Raw genomic sequence first — 18,361 nt, 5'->3', positions numbered from 1 at the left:
ATAGTATAGTATGTGATCAAAAATGTCTCGAAAATGTCATAGTATAGGGTGGCGTCAAAAATGTGACTAAAATGTCATAGTATAGTACGTGGTCAAAAAATTGACTAAAATGTCATAGTATAGTATGTGGTCAAACATGTCATAAAAATGTCATAGTATAGTATGTGATCAAAAATATCATGAAAATGTCATAATACAGTGTGGCATCAAAAATGTGACTAAAATGTCATGGTATAATATGTGGTCAAAAATGTCATAGTACAATGTGGCATCAAAAATGTGACTAAAATGTCATAGTATAGTATGTGGTCAAAAATGTCATGAAAATATCATAGTACAGTGTGTGTCAAAAATGTGACTAAAATGTCATGGTATAATATGTGGTCAAAAATGTCATAGTACAATGTGGCATCAAAAATGTGACAAAAATGTCATAGTATAGTATGTGGTCAAACATGTCATAAAAATGTCATAGTATAGTATGGCGTCAAAAAAGTGACTAAAATGTCATAGTATAGTATGGCGTCAAAAATGTAACTAAAATGTCATAGTATAGTATGTGGTCAAAATTCTCATACAAGTGTCATAGTATATATGTGGTCAAAAAAGTGACTAAAATGTCATAGTATAGTATGTGGTAAAAAATGTCATGAAAATATCATAGTATAATATGTGGTCAAAAATGTGACTAAAATGTCATAGTATAGTATGTGGTCAAAAATGTAACTAAAATGTCATAGTATAGTATGTGGTCAAAAAAGTGACTAAAATGTCATAGTATAGTATGTGGTAAAAAATGTCATGAAAATATCATAGTATAATATGTGGTCAAACATGTCATAAAAATGTCATATGCGGTCAAAAAAGTGACTAAAATGTCATAGTTCAGTATGTGGTCAAAAATGTCATAGTATAGTATGGCGTCAAAAAAGTGACTAAAATGTCATAGTATAGTATGGTGTCAAAAATGTGATTAAAATGTCATAGTATAGTATGTGGTCAAAAATGTGACTAAAATGTCATAGTATAGTATGTGGTCAAAAATGTCATAGTATAGTATGTGGTCAAAAATGTGACTAAAATGTCATAGTATAGTATGGTGTCAAAAATGTGATTAAAATGTCATAGTATAGTATGTGGTAAAAAAATTGACTAAAATGTCATAGTATAGTATGTGGTCAAACATGTCATAAAAATGTCATAGTATAATATGTGGTCAAAAATGAAAATGTCATAATACAGTGTGGCGTCAAAAAAGTGACTAAACTGTCATAGTTCAGTATGTGGTCAAAAATGTCATGAAAATGTCATAGTATAATATGTGGTCAAAACTGTCATGAAAATGTCATAGTACAGTATGTGGTCGAAAATGTCATAGTACAGTATGTGGTCAAACGTCATAAAAATATCATAGTATAGTATGTGGTAAAAAATTTGACTAAAATGTCATGGTATAATATCTGGTCAAAAATGTCATAGTACAGTGTGGCATCAAAAATGTGACTAAAATGTCGTATGTGGTCAAAAATGTCAAAAATGTCATAGTATAGTATGGCATCAAAAATATGACTAAAATGTCATAGTATAGTATGTGGTCAAAAATGTGACTAAAATGTCATAGTATAGTATGCGGTCAAACATGTCATAAAAATGTCATAGTATAGTATGTGGTCAAAAATGTCATAAAAATGTCATAGTATAATATGCGGTCAAAAATGTCTTAAAAATGTCATAGTATAAACAACAGGGGATCAATGGATTGACAGATTACTACCATGCACAGGGTTATGGGGTCTTCACCTGCAATATATCCTGGAAATAGGCTGTATATAACCAGGAATGGAGACAAAATTACAAAAAAGCCACTAAAACTGAGATGCAAAACAAATCAAATCACAAAGAGATGCTAAACTGCCACAATGAAACAAAAGGGACGAAACCAAACATAAAATTCAGAGGAATGTACACAAAAACAGAGACATAATACGATCCAAAACAGCCACAAGGGGATAAAAAGCTAACCATGAAGATGGTTGATCACAACTGCCTGGAAAGGACAACCAAAACTTTAACAGAATATGGGAACATGGCCCTGAAAACGTTACACTGACAAAACCTTGACAATGACACTTTGAGTTTTGAGATGAATAAATTAGTTCATTAAGATAAAGACTAGTTTTAAAGAACTCAGAGAGCAATGCTATTTTAGAAAATTAAAAGCTAAAACCACAACTTCCACTTTAAAAACATATGTTCAACCATGTACATTTTGGTTTTAATATAATGATTTCAAACAGTAATGTGACCTCATACATTGGGTGGAGGGTGGTGGTGGCCTGTATTTAACACAAAACTGTGCTCAATCAAGTATCAAGACACCACAAACAATTTCTTATTCATTACTATATACAACAGGTGATCAGTGGATGGCCATGGACAAATTACTACCACATATTAGCCCAACATATCCTGCAACATATCCCGGAAATAAACAAAAACCTGACTGCAAAGAGGCGCAGAACGACCAGGAACAAGAACTACAAAACCAACCACAACCTACTCACTGCTAAATCTCCACAATGAAATACAGACACACAATACAATGCAAAACGACCACAAAGAGACGAAAGACTGACCTTAAACAGATGCAACACAACCCGGAAGATACGTTTATTACTACCAACAAAATCACCACCACCCGGCTAGCTAACTCGACCCATCAAAACAGTCAACCCAAGAGAAACGTTTCACGTTAGAAAAGAACTCGTGTCAGAGACGCTTTAGTCACAGAAACACAAGCACGCTCGTACCCAAGCAATAAAAACGACTGAAATTGAAGTAAGGGCAAAAGATAGCACTAAGACAGACGGCTAAGGCTAAGGCTAAAGCTAAGGCTAAGGCTAAGGCAGCTCGTTAGCCTTACCTTTGCGTCGCAGGTGTGCTCAGCGTCCAGCCTCGACAGAAGCAGCTCCAGACCTTTTTAGGATCCATACTTCCCGAATAATGCGGTTTGTCGCAGTGTTAACAGACAGAAGCAACGAAGCGACGACTCAGACATTGATTTTACTCTGTATTTCCAATTGTTTTTTCGACCACGTTTCTCTGCCCCTCTACTCTGCCGCCTAGCTTAGCGCAACTGACGTCACACGCAAGCCAACGTCGGTGGACAAAACCCGGATTGGTCGGCTGACCCTGCTCCGCCCAACAACCGCTCCTAATTGGTCGAATTGGCGGATGTCGTTCGCTTAAAGGTGAGGACTGAAAATTGCTCAGAGAAAAGATCCAGATGCGAGGGGGCGTCCTAATTCCTCTACAGTTCAGTTCCACTAGAAGAGGAAAGACACTTTTCATAGTTGTAGCATATTGAATAAAACCAACCATCTCATAACTTTATTCTCCAACATGTGAGGGTCCCCTCTCCAGAGAATCAAATGAAGGATATCTTTGACAAGGTGTGCAAGAACCTTAAAAATTGTATTTAATTGCAGTACTTGAGAAAATATACTTCATACTTTCCATCATTGAAAGATATATTTCAACTGAGTAAACTTTAAATGGTCATTTCAGCTTGTTAATAAAGCTAGATTGATAAATCAGACAGGGTGATACTAGGATATTTCAGATAAAAGATACAGTGAACTTAATTATTTTTATCCTTTTAGAATGTGAAGTTAAAAGTGTGAGGTGCTTGCAAGTCTGAAGAATGTCCTGGTGCTGACCATTTTAACCTGGTGGGAATACTGTTCCACACGGTAAAAACATCCTTTCTGTTATCATCATGAACATAAAGAGTTTTATAAATTGCATATGGACATTGCTGTCTGCTTAATGCTGTTTTCAGGGGTTCATGGGAGCAGAAAAGGGCCAGATGTTCCTGTGCACCATGTGAAGGTCACAGCCACCAGTCTAATGGCAGTGCATGGTACTGATCGAGGGCAGATGTTCACGGGGTTATCCATTCCATATGGCTGCCACTCGTCCATGGGCCTTTTCACAGCACAGCACTTGTAAACACGCTTTAGTTCGCTGTTCTCTTTTTTTCTGCCCCTGTAAAACATGTCCTAAATCCAATCACCTAGTCTCTCTAAAGGGGATGATGTTGATGAATGGGAATGTGTAGTGGTAGTAGTGACCTATAAGCCCCTACTGAGATTACAGGCAGGCAACCAGCCAGCCAGCCAGCCAGGCCCTGTCCAGGGCAGCAGGAAACAGCTAGAGCTTAAAGAGGGATTGTTTAGATAGACAATGGTGTCTACCTGGTTTTAATCCCCGCTCAAAAAGAGTACAGGGGATTGGTAGAGTTTAATAAATGAAAGTGCTCCTATAATCAGGATTTGCCAAAGTGCCCCTTTGTGTTAATCAGACATTTTTTACAGCATGGTTTTTGACATCTGCCACAGCAAGTGGTGTTAACCCCTCCACTGCCCCAGCTGCATGCAGCCGCACATTTCCACCAGACCTCATGCAGAGAAGTGCAGAGGACACATGACATAGGCTATAAGTAAACAAAAGAGTATGCAAAGTGTGAACATTTTGCACACAAGTCCTGTGTTTGTGTTTCAGGGAAAATCATCAGGAAAATTTTAAAACTAGGATTCACAAAAAAAAGCCTGATTAATTCCTCTATGGATGAACCAGAAAGCAGCCTCTGTGTCATCACATGCCTGAAAATAATCTATAGGATGCAGGCGGTTTGCAGCCATCATGGGTTTGCAGCTAACTGTGGCACAACCTCATTACTTACTTAGCAGAGGCTAATAGAACAAGGATGTGTAATTACTTCATTGCTAAAATAGAAAGCTGCATTTTAATAATTAAAGTCCAGCGTATCAGCGGTAAAGCATAATAAAATTGTTTTAAAATCAAGGATTACAACAGTAAATCCCGATGGGCCAGATGTGAGAACGGGAGGGGCCGCTGCATTCTGGGACCAGATTAAACAGAAAATCCCACAGGACCGCACTGTCTTTTCTCTGCAGCTTAGGGGCTTGTGTGGACTCAACATGCTGTAATCCACCGATTAGCTGATATAATCACCTGTAAATACACCTTGGCTATGATGTTACTCTGGGCCATCAGGCCCCACTCTGATGTCCCACGTGTGTTGGACACTTTGTTGTTGAGACTCAAATGAACTTTCTGGGAACCAGAAGCAGACGGTCGGACTGGACAGACAGCTGTACCCGATATGTGATCTGACTGAGTTCCCAGAAATTAAACTGAACAGATGAATGCTGTTTAGCTCCAAATTAAGTGTTTTGAAACAGCACTTTGGTAACAATTTACTTCAAACACCCAATTTAGCATTTATAAGCAGCATAGAAACATTTACTAGATAGTTTATAACACTCTACAATCTAGTTGATGGATAACAAGTGTTTCTTAATGTGAACAACTGTAACTCCTCCTCCAGATACCCACAAGTTGAAGCGGCTGTATAAGTAATGAATGACAATGCATTAAACCTGCAGCTCAGAGCCTTTGTCTCCCCCTTCTGGCAGTAAAAGTAATTAAACAAATTGTTGAATAATTCTCACATTTTAGGAGCTGGAATCAGAAACATGATGATTGATTAAATCATTTGTTGCCTGTTTATTTTCTGTCAATTAACAAATAGATTAATAAACTATTTCTTTCAGTTCAGATTCTTTTAAGCCTTAACTACTCAACAGTGTATAAACCCTTCCACAGCTGGAACATTAAAATGGTGGGTAACTTTATTTTTAGTGGTAAAAACTGCTGCTAAACATTCTTCCTTCTGTACTGTTATAGTGTGGTATTGCTACTTTTACTTTAGTAATAGATCTCAATATTTTCTCCACCACTGCTTCCCTCCACTGCAGGCTTTGGTGATAAGCTAGCCCTGTTTTACACTTCCTGCTTTGCTGATAAGACCCAAAGCAACAGGTCCGGCTTAACATCATGACGATGATGATGCAATGAATTACCACTGCACACAGTCACGACCTCTGTGGTGTAATTCTTCTTCACCTCCCTAAACATTCTTTCACCTGCTGTCTGTCTACGTCAAAAACACGAGAGACGAGAGCAGCACGACCAGTTCATGTCGTTTTTAATGCGGTGCCATTCAGATTCAGCCTCTCTCCTCAAATCACTCCATTACAATGGATTAAACCATTAAAAACAGGGATTGTAAAGTATTTTAGCATTTTTATTTTGTAAGACACTTTGAAAGTCATTCCTGAAAGTGGAAAACACATTATTTGGTTCATAGCACATTCATGCCTGGCAAGAAAAAAAGATTAAGACTACATCAACAAAAAAACATGGAAGCGAACAATATAAACAATATCTTATATATAAAACATAGCAGGCATAATAAATATTACACATAAACAAGAACTAAAAGTAAACAGTTAACCTATTTGGTTTGGGCAAAGTTTGGAATAAGGTTATAAATCACTGATCTGAAAAGCTGAACATCAGTGTGAATGTTAAGTTTATGTTTTTTTTTCTCCTGTAAAAAGCTGATCAACTAAAGCCAGCTCTGCAGACTCACTCATTACATTATATCCAACCCAAACCTTTTCAATCTCTTATCAACGTTAACATCGTAAAGAAACACATGAAGTTAAACGTCTCAGAGAAAGGTGCTCCAACACAGGCATGACTCAAGTGTAGACTTCTTTTTTTTTGGTTGTTTTTCCTGTGACCGAGCTGTGTATGTGGTTTTAATACATTTAGGCCTCAGGGGTGAGTGAACACTCAAGCCATAATATACTGTGTATATATAGTGCAGGAAATTCCTCAAAAACAGCTTTAGTCACCCATATTCAGTCATTTTTTAGGAACTCATCGCATTAGTTCAACATACCAAAATGCTATTAGTTCAACCAAAAAGATTAACAGTAAAGAAGGAACTCTGTGTGTCTGTGGTAATGTAGCTGTTTTATGATTGGCTGCATTGGACCGTGTTGCCTTTGGGTGCACTTTCTCTAGTTGGGAATCTACCAACTACTCAGGTCTTTTTCCATCTTTGGGTGTGTTAGCGTATTCACAGGAGATGGGAATCAGTTTTGGTTCAGTCAGGAATCGAGGACCGTGTTTCATTCGATCAGACGTTCATTCACACATTCATATAATCCACTCACACACACACACACACACTCACATCTGTACACGAGCAGACACAAACAGCAAACAATAAATTCTAATTCACTGCGTGACTGTTAATGTAATTTCACTCCTTAGTGATTCTTCTACTTAACAAAGATAACTGTGCAATTTTCTTTTTTTTTTTCAAACTAGGAGTAGTACAAATAATAGGAGGACGTCCTATGTGCTGTTTTTTTAGCCACATGTAGAGAGTATTTTCAAGACTTTGTGTCCCACTCTTTTACAGAGAAGGTGCAGGATTCAGCCCCACCTCTTCTCCAGTACAGAGCACAGGGATGAAGTTTGAAGACCTCTGCCTGGATGCCTCCTCGCTCTGCAGGGGCAGCACGTCCACGCCCTGCACACTCCCCCGCCCCCCCCAGTCCACCGTAAGGTCCCAGCCCCCGTAATGCTACTTCCGTTGCAAAGTGCAGTTAATGTCTCTCTGCCTCTCCTTTCCATTCAAAACAAACATCTGAAACCAATGCAACAGCAAAGGAAAAAAACAAAAACAAGGACTGTTATTGTTCAAATGTAAAAATGGTAGAGTCACTGTCCAAAAAGCAACAGGAAGGGAGAGGGCAGCAAGAGAGAGAGTGCATTTGTGTCTCAAGAAATTCAGAAACAAAACAAGTGTTGCTCCTCGTAATGTCTGCATGCCACTGATCAGCTGTTTGGAAGAGTGGTTATACCTCCCTGTGAAAAAAAGAGACAATATTAATACTACAACCTGAACTGATTTAGAGCCCAATTTAGTTAAATTTGCTTAAAATTAAAGGAATATTTTTACATTCTGGGAATGGGAGTGTTGCTAGTTAGCTTAGCTTACCACAAAGACTTGAAATAGGGGAAACAGCCAGCTTGGCTAAAGCTAGCTAACGAATTAAGACTTTATATTTAGTATTTTTAATCTAGAGAACAAGTGTAAAATCGACAGGTTGTGGTTTTACAGGGGGGTTGTTTACTGGACTATTTCTTGGCTGTTAAACTAAGCTAAGCCAATCTCTCTACCACTCTTTACTGAGAGAGAGGTACTGATCTTCTCCTTTAAATGTAGTAAACCAACAAACTACTTACGATGCAGTGAGTGTGGAGTTGAGGACAAGAGTGGTGCGTATCCTGTACAGCTGAGCTAGCGTCAGCTTTTTGTGCTGCTGGGCTGGAGATTTCTTCTTTTTGGACGACATTTCCCCTGAATCACCGGCGGGCGTTGACTCGTTTTTCCTATCTACACAGGCAGAAGGAGCCGTTTCCCCGTCTGAGCTGTTGCTCTGGGACTCACTGCCCTCGCATTGTCCAGCAGGCGCCCTGCGGCTGTGCTGGGCCTCCGCCCTCCTCAGGCTGGCACAGAGTTTCTCTGATGGCATGCTCATGCTCAAGCAGTCGTCAGACTGGTTGAGGTCACTGGAAAGCAGCTCCATGCAGTTTTGGCCCAGCTCTGTCATGCTCTTACTGTGCGCCAGTGATGATGCGTCCATGTCCCTACTTTGTGATTGGTCCTGCTCCTCTGCGGTGAGTGAGTGTTTGTGGGAGACGGGGGTTTTACCGTGGAGGCGCTGCAGGAGATTGTCCTCAGAGCGGGATAAGGTCAGAGAGGACAGCCTCTGGAGGCAGTGGACTCGTGACTGAACGTGAGGTCGCCGGCGAGGTTTAGAGGACTGGACTACCGACAGCTGGGACCCCAGCGAGGCAGCGTCCCCCTCCTCCTCTTCCTCTTCCTCCTCCTCTCCTTCGACCTCCTCTATGTCTCCTTCTTCCTGCTCCACCTCCTGACCTTCCCTATCTCCCTCTTCCTCCTCAGTCTCCTCTCCTTCACTCTGGCCAGGCTGTGGCTGAAGTTCTCTCAGGAGGGACTCAGGGGAGAGGGTGCCGTAGGCGCTATCCATGGAGAGAGAGCGACACTGGGGGTCCAGCTCTTCGCCGTCGGGCCTCGCCTCCTGATTGTGCTCGGGGTAAATACTGGAGAGGACTCTGTGGGGGCTTGTGGACTGAGACTGATGGATCTCAGACCTTTCAGACAGGGGGGCCACATCCGAGTCTGAGTCTGTCTTAGTGGTTCCCTCGAGGTTCATGTCGGGGGCGGGAGGTTCTTGGCGTTCGCCTGGTTCATCAATGTCCATAACTGACAGGGTCTCAGTGGAACCATCTGATTGGCTGAAAGAAGAGGTTTGGTCAGTTAATTTGACAACAACTCTCATCATTTCTGTCCAGTCAACATGAAAGAAAAACTCGACTTTTTTGTTGTAGTCATCTGTTTTTCCTTCATTAAACCGCTGATTTATCTACAATTCAAATTGACTTGGAGCACTGTAATACCTTGAGTTCTGCTGGTCTTTGTGCCTCAGGCCTGGGGAGCTCGTGGTGGAGTTGCTGCTCTCGTCTTCCTCCTCCTCCTCTTCTTCACCCGTACATCCCTTCAGACTGTTCTTCTGTCGGAGGACCTCCTCAGTGCGAAGCCTCTGGAGCTGGTTCTGCAGCACAATAAAATCACATTAAGTATATGAACAATAGCTGCTAATTCTTATTTCAAATACAAAAAAAACCTTATCTCTAAGTCGCATGTGTTACAGAGCTGATGAGATTTTAAGTGGCTCTCCAACCTGGACATTGCAGATTGCATCGATCCAGCTTCGCCCCTGGGTGGCGCTGTTGGCTTGGAAAGTGTAGGCAGCCACTGCACTCTTGAACTCATTGAGGTAGATGAGGATGAATGAGCCTAGAGAGACAAAAAAAAGCCCAAAAAAGCCCTCAGCATTACAGATAAAATGACACAGCATGTTTACAATTTGATGTCTGAAGCAGCAGCAATCATGACATCAGCACTGTTTGAGATGTACATTAGTTACTTTAGGTCATTTTTATAGCTTTACATTTGTGTTAAAATAATTAATTGATAAATTTAACAGACCAGCAGCCCATTTATTAAGTCATATCTTAAATGTTTGTTGGTTGTAGCTTCTCTGCTTTTCTGTTTCACATAAGTTTGAATTGAAACTTTTGTTTTTTTCCCCACTCACATAAAATTAGCAATTTTAAAACATGAGACTTTTAACATTTTTAATAAGTTATAGACTGGATGATACGTCTTTTTATTTCCACTCACCAGGGTCTTTCAGCTCCTTACAGATGACGTTGTGCATGAGGAGAGGCTGGCGGATGATTTTAACTTTCTCCACCCTTTTTACTGGCTTGGTAATTAGCAGCAGGTCAGTGAACAGGAAACAGTAGACATCCATCTTTAGGGGGGGGAAATAAACTCATTTTAGCACTGGCAGTGACACATGCAGTGTGAGAAAGCAGGTGAGTATAAAGATAAGATCTCATCATGTGCCTACAAGCCGTCATGTGAGTCAGTCTTACCCTACTGTCTTTGCCCTCTTTCATCTTCAGCGCTCCCTCAAGATGCAGCTGTCGAGTCTCCTCCGGTGATATTCCTCTCATGGGAGCCATAAGGTCGAAGCGGTTGTGCTCCTTGAGGATCTGAAGGGGGGAAAGACAAAAGCATGAAGTTTCCCGCCTGTCCGACTTTTGCTTTTTGAAGAATTGAGAAGGCCCATAAATCCTCTCTTACCTTCTCCACCTCTTCACTGCTGCCCTCCACAGCCTCGTAGGAGTCGATACGAGCAGAAATGGTGGCCAGCTTCTGTTGTTCCTGACGCTGTCGCATCTGGGAGTCCACGCTGTTGATGAAGCCCTCAACTGTGGCCACCTTCAGGAAGAGGAGCCCAATAACACACGTTCACGTTCAGACCATTCACAATAGGCTACTAAAAGATGTTTTTCTATCTCATGTTAGTTGGAAAAGCAGCACATTTCATACATTTGTCATCATCCTTACCATGTTATTGACGATGTCGCGGGCTGACTGTTCATCCGTCTTCTTCAGGATACTCTTCAGTAGGAGCGGATATTTGGTCAGCCTCTGGTGAGGCTTTGCCAGCATGTCGGCCAGCTTCAGACGGTTACACTGCTTATGGGTCTCTGCCCACTGAATTGAACCAAACAAAGAGAGGAAATCAAACATTTAATGAGCCAGAAATAAGAAGAAAATTAACAGGGAGTGTCACAGTACAGGGTGTACTCTAGGTACTGGGCTTCAGAGAGAGAGAGCAGAGAGAACTGACCGTGACGTAGGTCCTGAAGAGCTCGTTGTCCCTGAGAAGTGTGCGCATGTACTCCATACAGCCCTCCTCCTCCATGCAGTACCGGATATAGGGCTGGAACCTGGAGCCAAACTGAACACACCAGCACATAAACAGGCATGTGTCAGAGACATTAGTACATCAACATGAGGAAAAACATGTTTACTTCAGTCTCAGTCTGTAGCCAAATTCAGGATCGTGGCTTCTTGATGACCCTCTTTTGTGGTACCTAAGGAGTCTAAATATTCCATTTATTATTTCATCAACTGACCGTCCTGAAGCCGTGGTGGAGGTCAGTGGGGTCGAGCAGAGCCCGGGCCTGCCTGGCCTTCTCCAGGACAGGCAGCATGACCTGGTTCCACAGGGACGTGTGGAGGCGGACGATCTCCTGGATGTTAGTGAACAGCTTGGAGGGCTCCACCTCCGTCAGCAGACCGCTCTCCTGCAGGTTCAGCAGCCCACACAGGAACAGCTGCACAGGGCGATAGGACAGAATATGAGCCTAAGACATTAAGCTGACATAAAGTTATCAGCTTTTTAGTTAAAACACAATTCACTTTCTCAGCATGCGTGAGATAAAGATTAAATTTACACCTCAACAACAGGTTCATTGTGTGTCTGTCTATCAGTTACTTACGCAACAGCCAGACGTGCATCAGTATGTGATCTTTATGTGTGTGTGTGTGTCAGCAGACTACAGTAGCTGTCTTTGCACTTACATCAGTGATAACTCTGAGTTTCTTTATGTAGGTAGCCTCCGTCTGCAGCAGCTCCCATATTGCCTCTTGCTGGTGGAACTGTCGCCTTGTCAGTGTCTGCACATACACACACACACAAACACACACACACAGGTCATATTAATGAATATGACAAACATACAGTAATCCTGACTTTCATTAGTCATTCATCTGATGTGACATTGCACTGTATCATGTCTGTTTTACAGTAAATTTCATATTATACCGATCACTTTTCTATATTAAAGTTTGGCTCTGGTTGTTTTGTTCTGAAAAGTGCTGCACAAACAGTTATTATTGTTGCAAAAAAAAGTATTTGCTTGTTTTAACTGTAATATCTAGATGAGTAGGGCTGTGTTATTTCATGCAGACCACACAGCCTTGTCATATATAGTTCAGCTCATAAAAACACACTCACAAAAACCTGAATAACTTGCTGGCAGTGTTCTCATAAGTTCCAGTAATTCCCATCACCAACCTGATTACAGAGCAACATCAGGAAGTTGTAGTCAGTGACATGACTTACGTAACTAGGTGATGAATGTACAGTACGAGGTGCTGTACAGCAGCTGAGCAGCGCTATCACTCTGTCAAGCTGAGTTAGCTGATTATAGTCATGTACACACTGACAGGTGTAACCCTGCGGCGACGTGCAGTGGGTGTTACTGTATGTGTCGTTTCACCACAGCAGTGTAATAGTTCAGTAATTTGTAAGCATCATTCTGGGAAAACGAGTATTGAGGAAAGTGTGGCAAAGATTAATGATAAGGAAATAAGAGTCAAGAGTCAGGAAGCAGGACGTCAGTTTGCATGTTGGTAATAAGACGTCAGAAACTGTGGGGAATTTTATTATGTATTTAGAGAGGGAGGGTGGTCAGAAAAGGGGCAGGTTTATTTCGCTTTTCTTTGTGCTGAAGAGGTAGTCTGATGTTTTTGGGAGCATCTTAAATGTTTTTCTACCCAAGATTTATCTTTTATTAAAATTTAAAATGCAGATTAACTGTAAAACTTTAGCACACTAAAGTTAAATTAAAGGTTAAGGTTGGGTTATGCCATCTTCCATTCTTTAGTTGTTTAGTTATTCAATACTTCATTCACTCATTTGTATATCACTTTAGATAAAAGCAGAAAATATAAATGCAAGATGTATTTTAAAATATAATAATAAAACTGTGGTCTGCTAAAAGTTAAACATAAGGTTCAACCTCTCTCCCTACATCAATGATTTTTATACAGTCGCTAAGTTCTAATAGTTGAAATGCTTTACTGGTAGCTCATAGTAGTTTATCATTTATGTATCATGTACGTTCTTCTCAAGCTGCGTTGTACCTCTGGGTTGTCCAGTAGTGACTGCCAGCTGTCCTCCAGGGCCAGGTTGGTCTCCTCCTCCTCCTCCTCCCAGGAGTCCTGGTGGAAGGAGAGCTGCCGCGGCACCTTGGGCAGCCCGAACAACGTGTAGGAGTGGAGCTTGCTCTGGAGCTGCTCCAGACGGTCCACCTCCTGCGATAAGATTACACAAACAAGCCTAATTAGTTTGAACGAGGTCAACGACAGCATGACAGTGAGAGGAGAGGTGAAAGTGAGCGTCCATTTCTGTGACAGTGTATTGTTACATTCAAACTGTAAGTAAAGATGAGTCCGTGTATTAGCATATAAACCCTGCCCTTACTGGCGCCTTAACTCTTAAATCAGACAGTAGCTGCTATTCAGGTCTTTGTTCAAGCTGCCGGGCCTTACGTAGTTATGAAAATGAGCTCTGTGCCTTGAGACCGTTTTAACAATAGAGGACAGGGGAGTGGGCTAGCTACAGCATGGTGACTGAGAGATGGGCCAGTGGTTTATTGTTCATGAAACCTTTCAGAAAGTACTGATGCATGTTCACTAATATCAAGAGACTGTACAGCAGATTTAGGAGACAAGTTATCAGGAATTAGCGCTTCTTTTGTGACAGTCGTTTAACCCCTGCAATATGGAGGGTGCCAGAGGTCCAGGTCCCAGTGGAGGATTTCTGGCCCTGAAGGGGTTAAAAGGAACAAACAGGGTGAATAGAGATGAGCCCGGAACTGACAGGTGACTGACAGATACTGTCTCCATGTGACATCTGCTACTGTGGAGCATGTGACCTCGGGAGGGCGGACACAATGGGAGCGTGTGTGTGGGTGTGTGTCGACTCATTACAATAAAAAGTTGATTATTATTGTTGAAAACCTCTGATACAGAAGTAAAAAGAAAGGTCTGACATTTTGGGGCATGCGTTCACTAGCTTTTGTGTTAATTAGTGACCTTTGAGGTGCCGGTGGGTGGGTTTTGTTGCTTTTAGACAGAGCCAGACTCGCTGTTTACCCACTGTTTCCAGTCTTTAGCCACTGTGGTCCTGGTCTGTGGAGCAGCCTGCCTGGGGATCTGCGGGACTCCACGTCTGTGGATATTTTTAAAAGTAACCCTTTGTAACCTGGCTTTTATTTATTTACTACCCCAGTAATTTTAAGTATTATTAATTGGTTTTCATACTTTTTATCCCTTGTGTTTGTTTCTTTTATTTTATTGACTTTTGTCTTTTTTTTTTTACGTTATTGTTGTAATTTTTGTTTTTATCTTTCAGTCTGTGCTGTTTTAATCTTGTTTTGTGAAGCTCTCACTGTGCATTTAAGTTTCATTTGTGAGTAAGTTGATTTTTTTATTATTTTAATGAAGGATCATGATCATGAGCTAAGTGCGCACATACAGCTTTTCTTCCACCTACTCATTTCCAGAGCTGCTGGGAGGAAAGTATGTGAGCCAACAAGTCAGGAGACTCTGAAGGGAAATGACTTCACCAGGACTCGGGGGATTTGGCCCTCTGACCTCCTCCCACTGCTGCTTGCTACTGTTTTGTTTGTTTTTTTTAAAGTTGTCTTAATCTGAGACATGTCTGGCCAACAAACCTGTCCCCTGAGGTTTTACAATTTCTGTTTTTTTTTTAGCCAAAGATAAAGGGCACCACTTTTCTTTGAAACTTGATGAGCGGTTACCTTGCCAAAGGGCCCTGCTCCGGCGTTGGAGCTGAAGAAGCCACTGAAGCGGCTGGCGGCGCGGTTCTTCCAGCTGTCGGGCCCGGCCCCGACGCTGGGCAGAGAGCCACCAATCTGTCCCAGAGCATCAGGGGTCGGGATATTCGTCTCCCCCAGGAACTCTGTCATGTTCTTCCTCCTTCGCGCCTGACCCTGAGAGGACAGACACAGAGAAAAAAAAATTACAGTGTGAAAGGACACAGAACAGAAAATGAAAGAGGACAGACACTGACATAAGTGATTTTTAACAATGCAATGGGAAACAGAGAAGTTTCCAGCCAGACGGATAGAAAGAGACAATGAAAGAGGTGAGAGAAATACACAAGGACAGGATAAACAGGAAATCAGAGGGGAATTCTGTGCGAGGGATGACATCAGCAGGACCGTTAAAGCTATCCTAATGGTCGGACACAAACAGGAGAGGGAAGGACCGCCACTTCCTCGCACTGAATGCTCATTACATCACAAGGAGCAGGCGGGAGGTTGTTCCATAGGAACAGACGGCTGAGTCTGGCCATTGTCCCCCCCCTCCTCCTCCTCCATTGTTACCCTGTCAACGAGCCCTGCCGTGCACCCTCACTCATGCAATCTCTGTCCACTTTACGAGCTGCAGCAAAGCAAACAAACAGGGGCCACCTCGGTATCTGAGGAAGCAGTTGTTTTTGCCGTTAAAGAGTGTCAGTGCTGAGGAATCTGCTGGTGGGGAGCTGGTGGAGTATCAGGCCACTGACCGACCCCCCCCCGACCCTCCCCTTCAAACACAGCGACAAGGAACTTACATTCCAGGACACTGACAATGTTGCTGAAACTGACCGGGTCATTCCAGAGAAATTCTTTTACTGATCACCCCCTCCACACACACACACACACACACACTCACTCAAAAAGACAAACAGTCCAATCAAAACACACTGTGACATCATTTGAGTATATTTATCAGCTCCCTCTAAGGCCACGAAAGGCCTCACAGACTGTGACGTGTAGAGTCGGGGGCATTCACCTTTAAAATCACATTTAGTTTTTGATAAACATCGTAGTTACATCTTTGCTCTGTCTCTCTGTGTAGCAAGAAGAAAACCATCTCGCCACACAGAGAGAAGACTGTTTAAGAGTCACACTAAAACTGTAAAACTGACCAAGGCCAAACCCTGGATTTTGAAAAGCGAGGGGGACACACTCTGAATTGACAGAGACGAACTGCACGAGCAAGCAGACTGTGGAAGAAGCCGCTGAGGATGATGAACGTGATAAACAACTTTCAGGAAAGTATATACCTTGTAGCACGTACAGTTTATGTAACTGAAAACTTAAACAAAAATGAAATGTAAATATTATGAGTAGCTCTAGTCAAATTGTTCTGCATTACACAGCCTCCTGTTTTAGGACAAACATCGCCAGACCTTTGTAGTACCACAAAACGCGAGTAAAAGGAACCCAAGTGGCCTGTACAAGGTTGCATAACAAAATAGTAAATCTGAGTGGCGAGGGAGGGGGTCCTGCAGGTTTTGAAGCAGCTTTTAGTCCTTTTATCTTTTTCTGAACAGTTACCAAAGAGGAGAGTGACTTCACTGCAAACAGACATGTTGGCTTTAAAACTATAGCGAAAGGGGAAATGGGACAAATTTAGTGCTTCAGTGAAAGGGAAACGAGCCAGCACCCATTTAGGGATTTTTATTTTTTTTTTTTTTAGTTAGCGGGACTACGTGATCCAAAAGTTCAACCACACAGGTGTCAGGAAGTGCTCAGTCTCCATGGACAAATAGGGAAAGTCTGGACCCTGTGCTACTGCCAGCGAACTAATGGGCAAACTGAAGCTTGGTTAGTTTTGTCCGTATGTCACAGCACCCAGAAAAGAGCTGAGTTTTACCTCGAGAAATTTAAAACAGACAGAAAAAAGCTGATACTGGAGCTTTTCTAAAACTGTGCTCCCACATGTCAGATCATAAGCATGAAAATAAACACACCGTAGTTCTGGATAAACACAAAACATTTTCAGTATCTTTAAAATCACTTTAACAAGAAACTTGTGTCTCAAAGACAAAGACGAGGCCAGGAGGTTGTAATTATAAGCACACAGGGATACAAGCTACCAACAGTTTCCCACCACATTAACAGTGCTCACCATTGAAGCCAGAGGCATGTCAAAAGTAACAAAAACCATCCTAATCCTTCAATTGGATTCATGGATCGCAGCCCATTCTGGAGCCAGCTGCTGCTCTCTCTCAACTCCTCGCCTCCCCTCTCTCTCCACTTCCACCGAGAATCAGACACATCCACGCTGTCCTCACCGCCCGGACCTGATGACGGCTAGATAGTCCAGTGACAACTGTGACACTGCCGCGCTATTCCAAGATCAAGAGACTTGCGTTGAACTTCATTCAGTCTCGAAAAACGCCCCGTTCCAGCTGACAGGGTCCGGGTCTGACTGTCGCGTCCCGCCGTGTCTGACCGCAGGTTCTTTTTGAACTGGGACCTATCTGTGTCCTGTCCTGCTGTCCAAACAGTGAGAGATGAAACCTTGTCGCTGAGGCGCCCTGTCTGCTTGCATTTCATACAGGCACTGGCCTGAAGTCATAGCAACCAGGAGGATCCTGCCTCATTGTGTTGGGCAGGAAAGAGGAGGCAGGGCCGGGACAACAAAAAAAAAAGAGGAGGCTGATCTGAATATTTGGAGGTGGAGTCAGGGTGACAGCTTGTAGGGAGCTCCCTAGTTCAAACACACATCCTGGTGCTTGTGGAGATGCCAAATGCTCTTTAGGTCTGTCTCAACAGGCTGCACAGGAGTAGAAGTAAACTAACCACTCACTGCCTGTCAACCATTTTTTTGTTTTTCCCCTGCTATCTTTTTGCCCTTTGATAATCTTTTCTCCGAGTAAAGCGAGATCAGCTTTCATTTCAAGCACTTACCTGAGTAAAACTGAGAAAATTACAGGGTGACTGTAAACAGACGGGGCACTTCATTCTTTACTCTTATTTGGAAGTCGGTGCTCTATTCTTTACGTTATCTTCAATCACTGTTTTGCCTGGAGAGCTTTGAACAATGCCATGCTAGCTGGCCAAAACAAGGAAAGAAATGCCCCTGATAATGGCCAAACGGGAAATTCCCTTTGTTTACTTGCTTGTTTCAGCACATTTAATAGGCTGCTTATGCGCAGTAGATAAGCGCGGACACAGCACCTCCTCCAGGAGCAGCAGAAAAGAAACAGAAAATTATTTTGTTTTCATAACAGATTGATTGTTTCAGCTGTTTAATCTCAAGCTTTTAAAATGTGTAGATTTGCTTTTTATCTGTTTAATATCTTTAGAAAGACTTGGT

The 18,361-nt window shown here is 42.2% G+C and overlaps 1 protein-coding gene across 5 annotated transcripts in view; it reads right to left on the bottom strand.

The window, feature by feature from the left end:
• Positions 1 to 6,056: 6,056 nt before the first annotated feature.
• Positions 6,057 to 18,361, bottom strand: part of plekhg5b (pleckstrin homology domain containing, family G (with RhoGef domain) member 5b) — a 69,172-nt gene continuing 56,867 nt past the window's right edge. For all 5 annotated transcript variants that reach the window (XM_051071394.1, XM_018689430.2, XM_051071395.1 and 2 more), the window contains 13 exons: positions 15,007 to 15,198; positions 13,325 to 13,495; positions 11,978 to 12,073; positions 11,530 to 11,730; positions 11,241 to 11,351; positions 10,955 to 11,104; positions 10,688 to 10,825; positions 10,477 to 10,596; positions 10,220 to 10,352; positions 9,717 to 9,832; positions 9,433 to 9,587; positions 8,194 to 9,270; positions 6,057 to 7,812 (listed from right to left, as the gene is read on the bottom strand). In XM_051071394.1, coding sequence (XP_050927351.1) covers positions 7,803 to 7,812; positions 8,194 to 9,270; positions 9,433 to 9,587; positions 9,717 to 9,832; positions 10,220 to 10,352; positions 10,477 to 10,596; positions 10,688 to 10,825; positions 10,955 to 11,104; positions 11,241 to 11,351; positions 11,530 to 11,730; positions 11,978 to 12,073; positions 13,325 to 13,495; positions 15,007 to 15,198 — 2,670 coding nt within the window. In that variant the 3' untranslated portion in view covers positions 6,057 to 7,802. The remainder of the gene's footprint in view (positions 7,813 to 8,193; positions 9,271 to 9,432; positions 9,588 to 9,716; positions 9,833 to 10,219; positions 10,353 to 10,476; positions 10,597 to 10,687; positions 10,826 to 10,954; positions 11,105 to 11,240; positions 11,352 to 11,529; positions 11,731 to 11,977; positions 12,074 to 13,324; positions 13,496 to 15,006; positions 15,199 to 18,361) is intronic.

Source organism: Lates calcarifer, linkage group LG6 (assembly GCF_001640805.2).
Source record: "Lates calcarifer isolate ASB-BC8 linkage group LG6, TLL_Latcal_v3, whole genome shotgun sequence".
Lineage (NCBI taxonomy): Eukaryota > Metazoa > Chordata > Actinopteri > Centropomidae > Lates > Lates calcarifer.
This window is presented reverse-complemented; position numbering and strand designations above follow the sequence as displayed.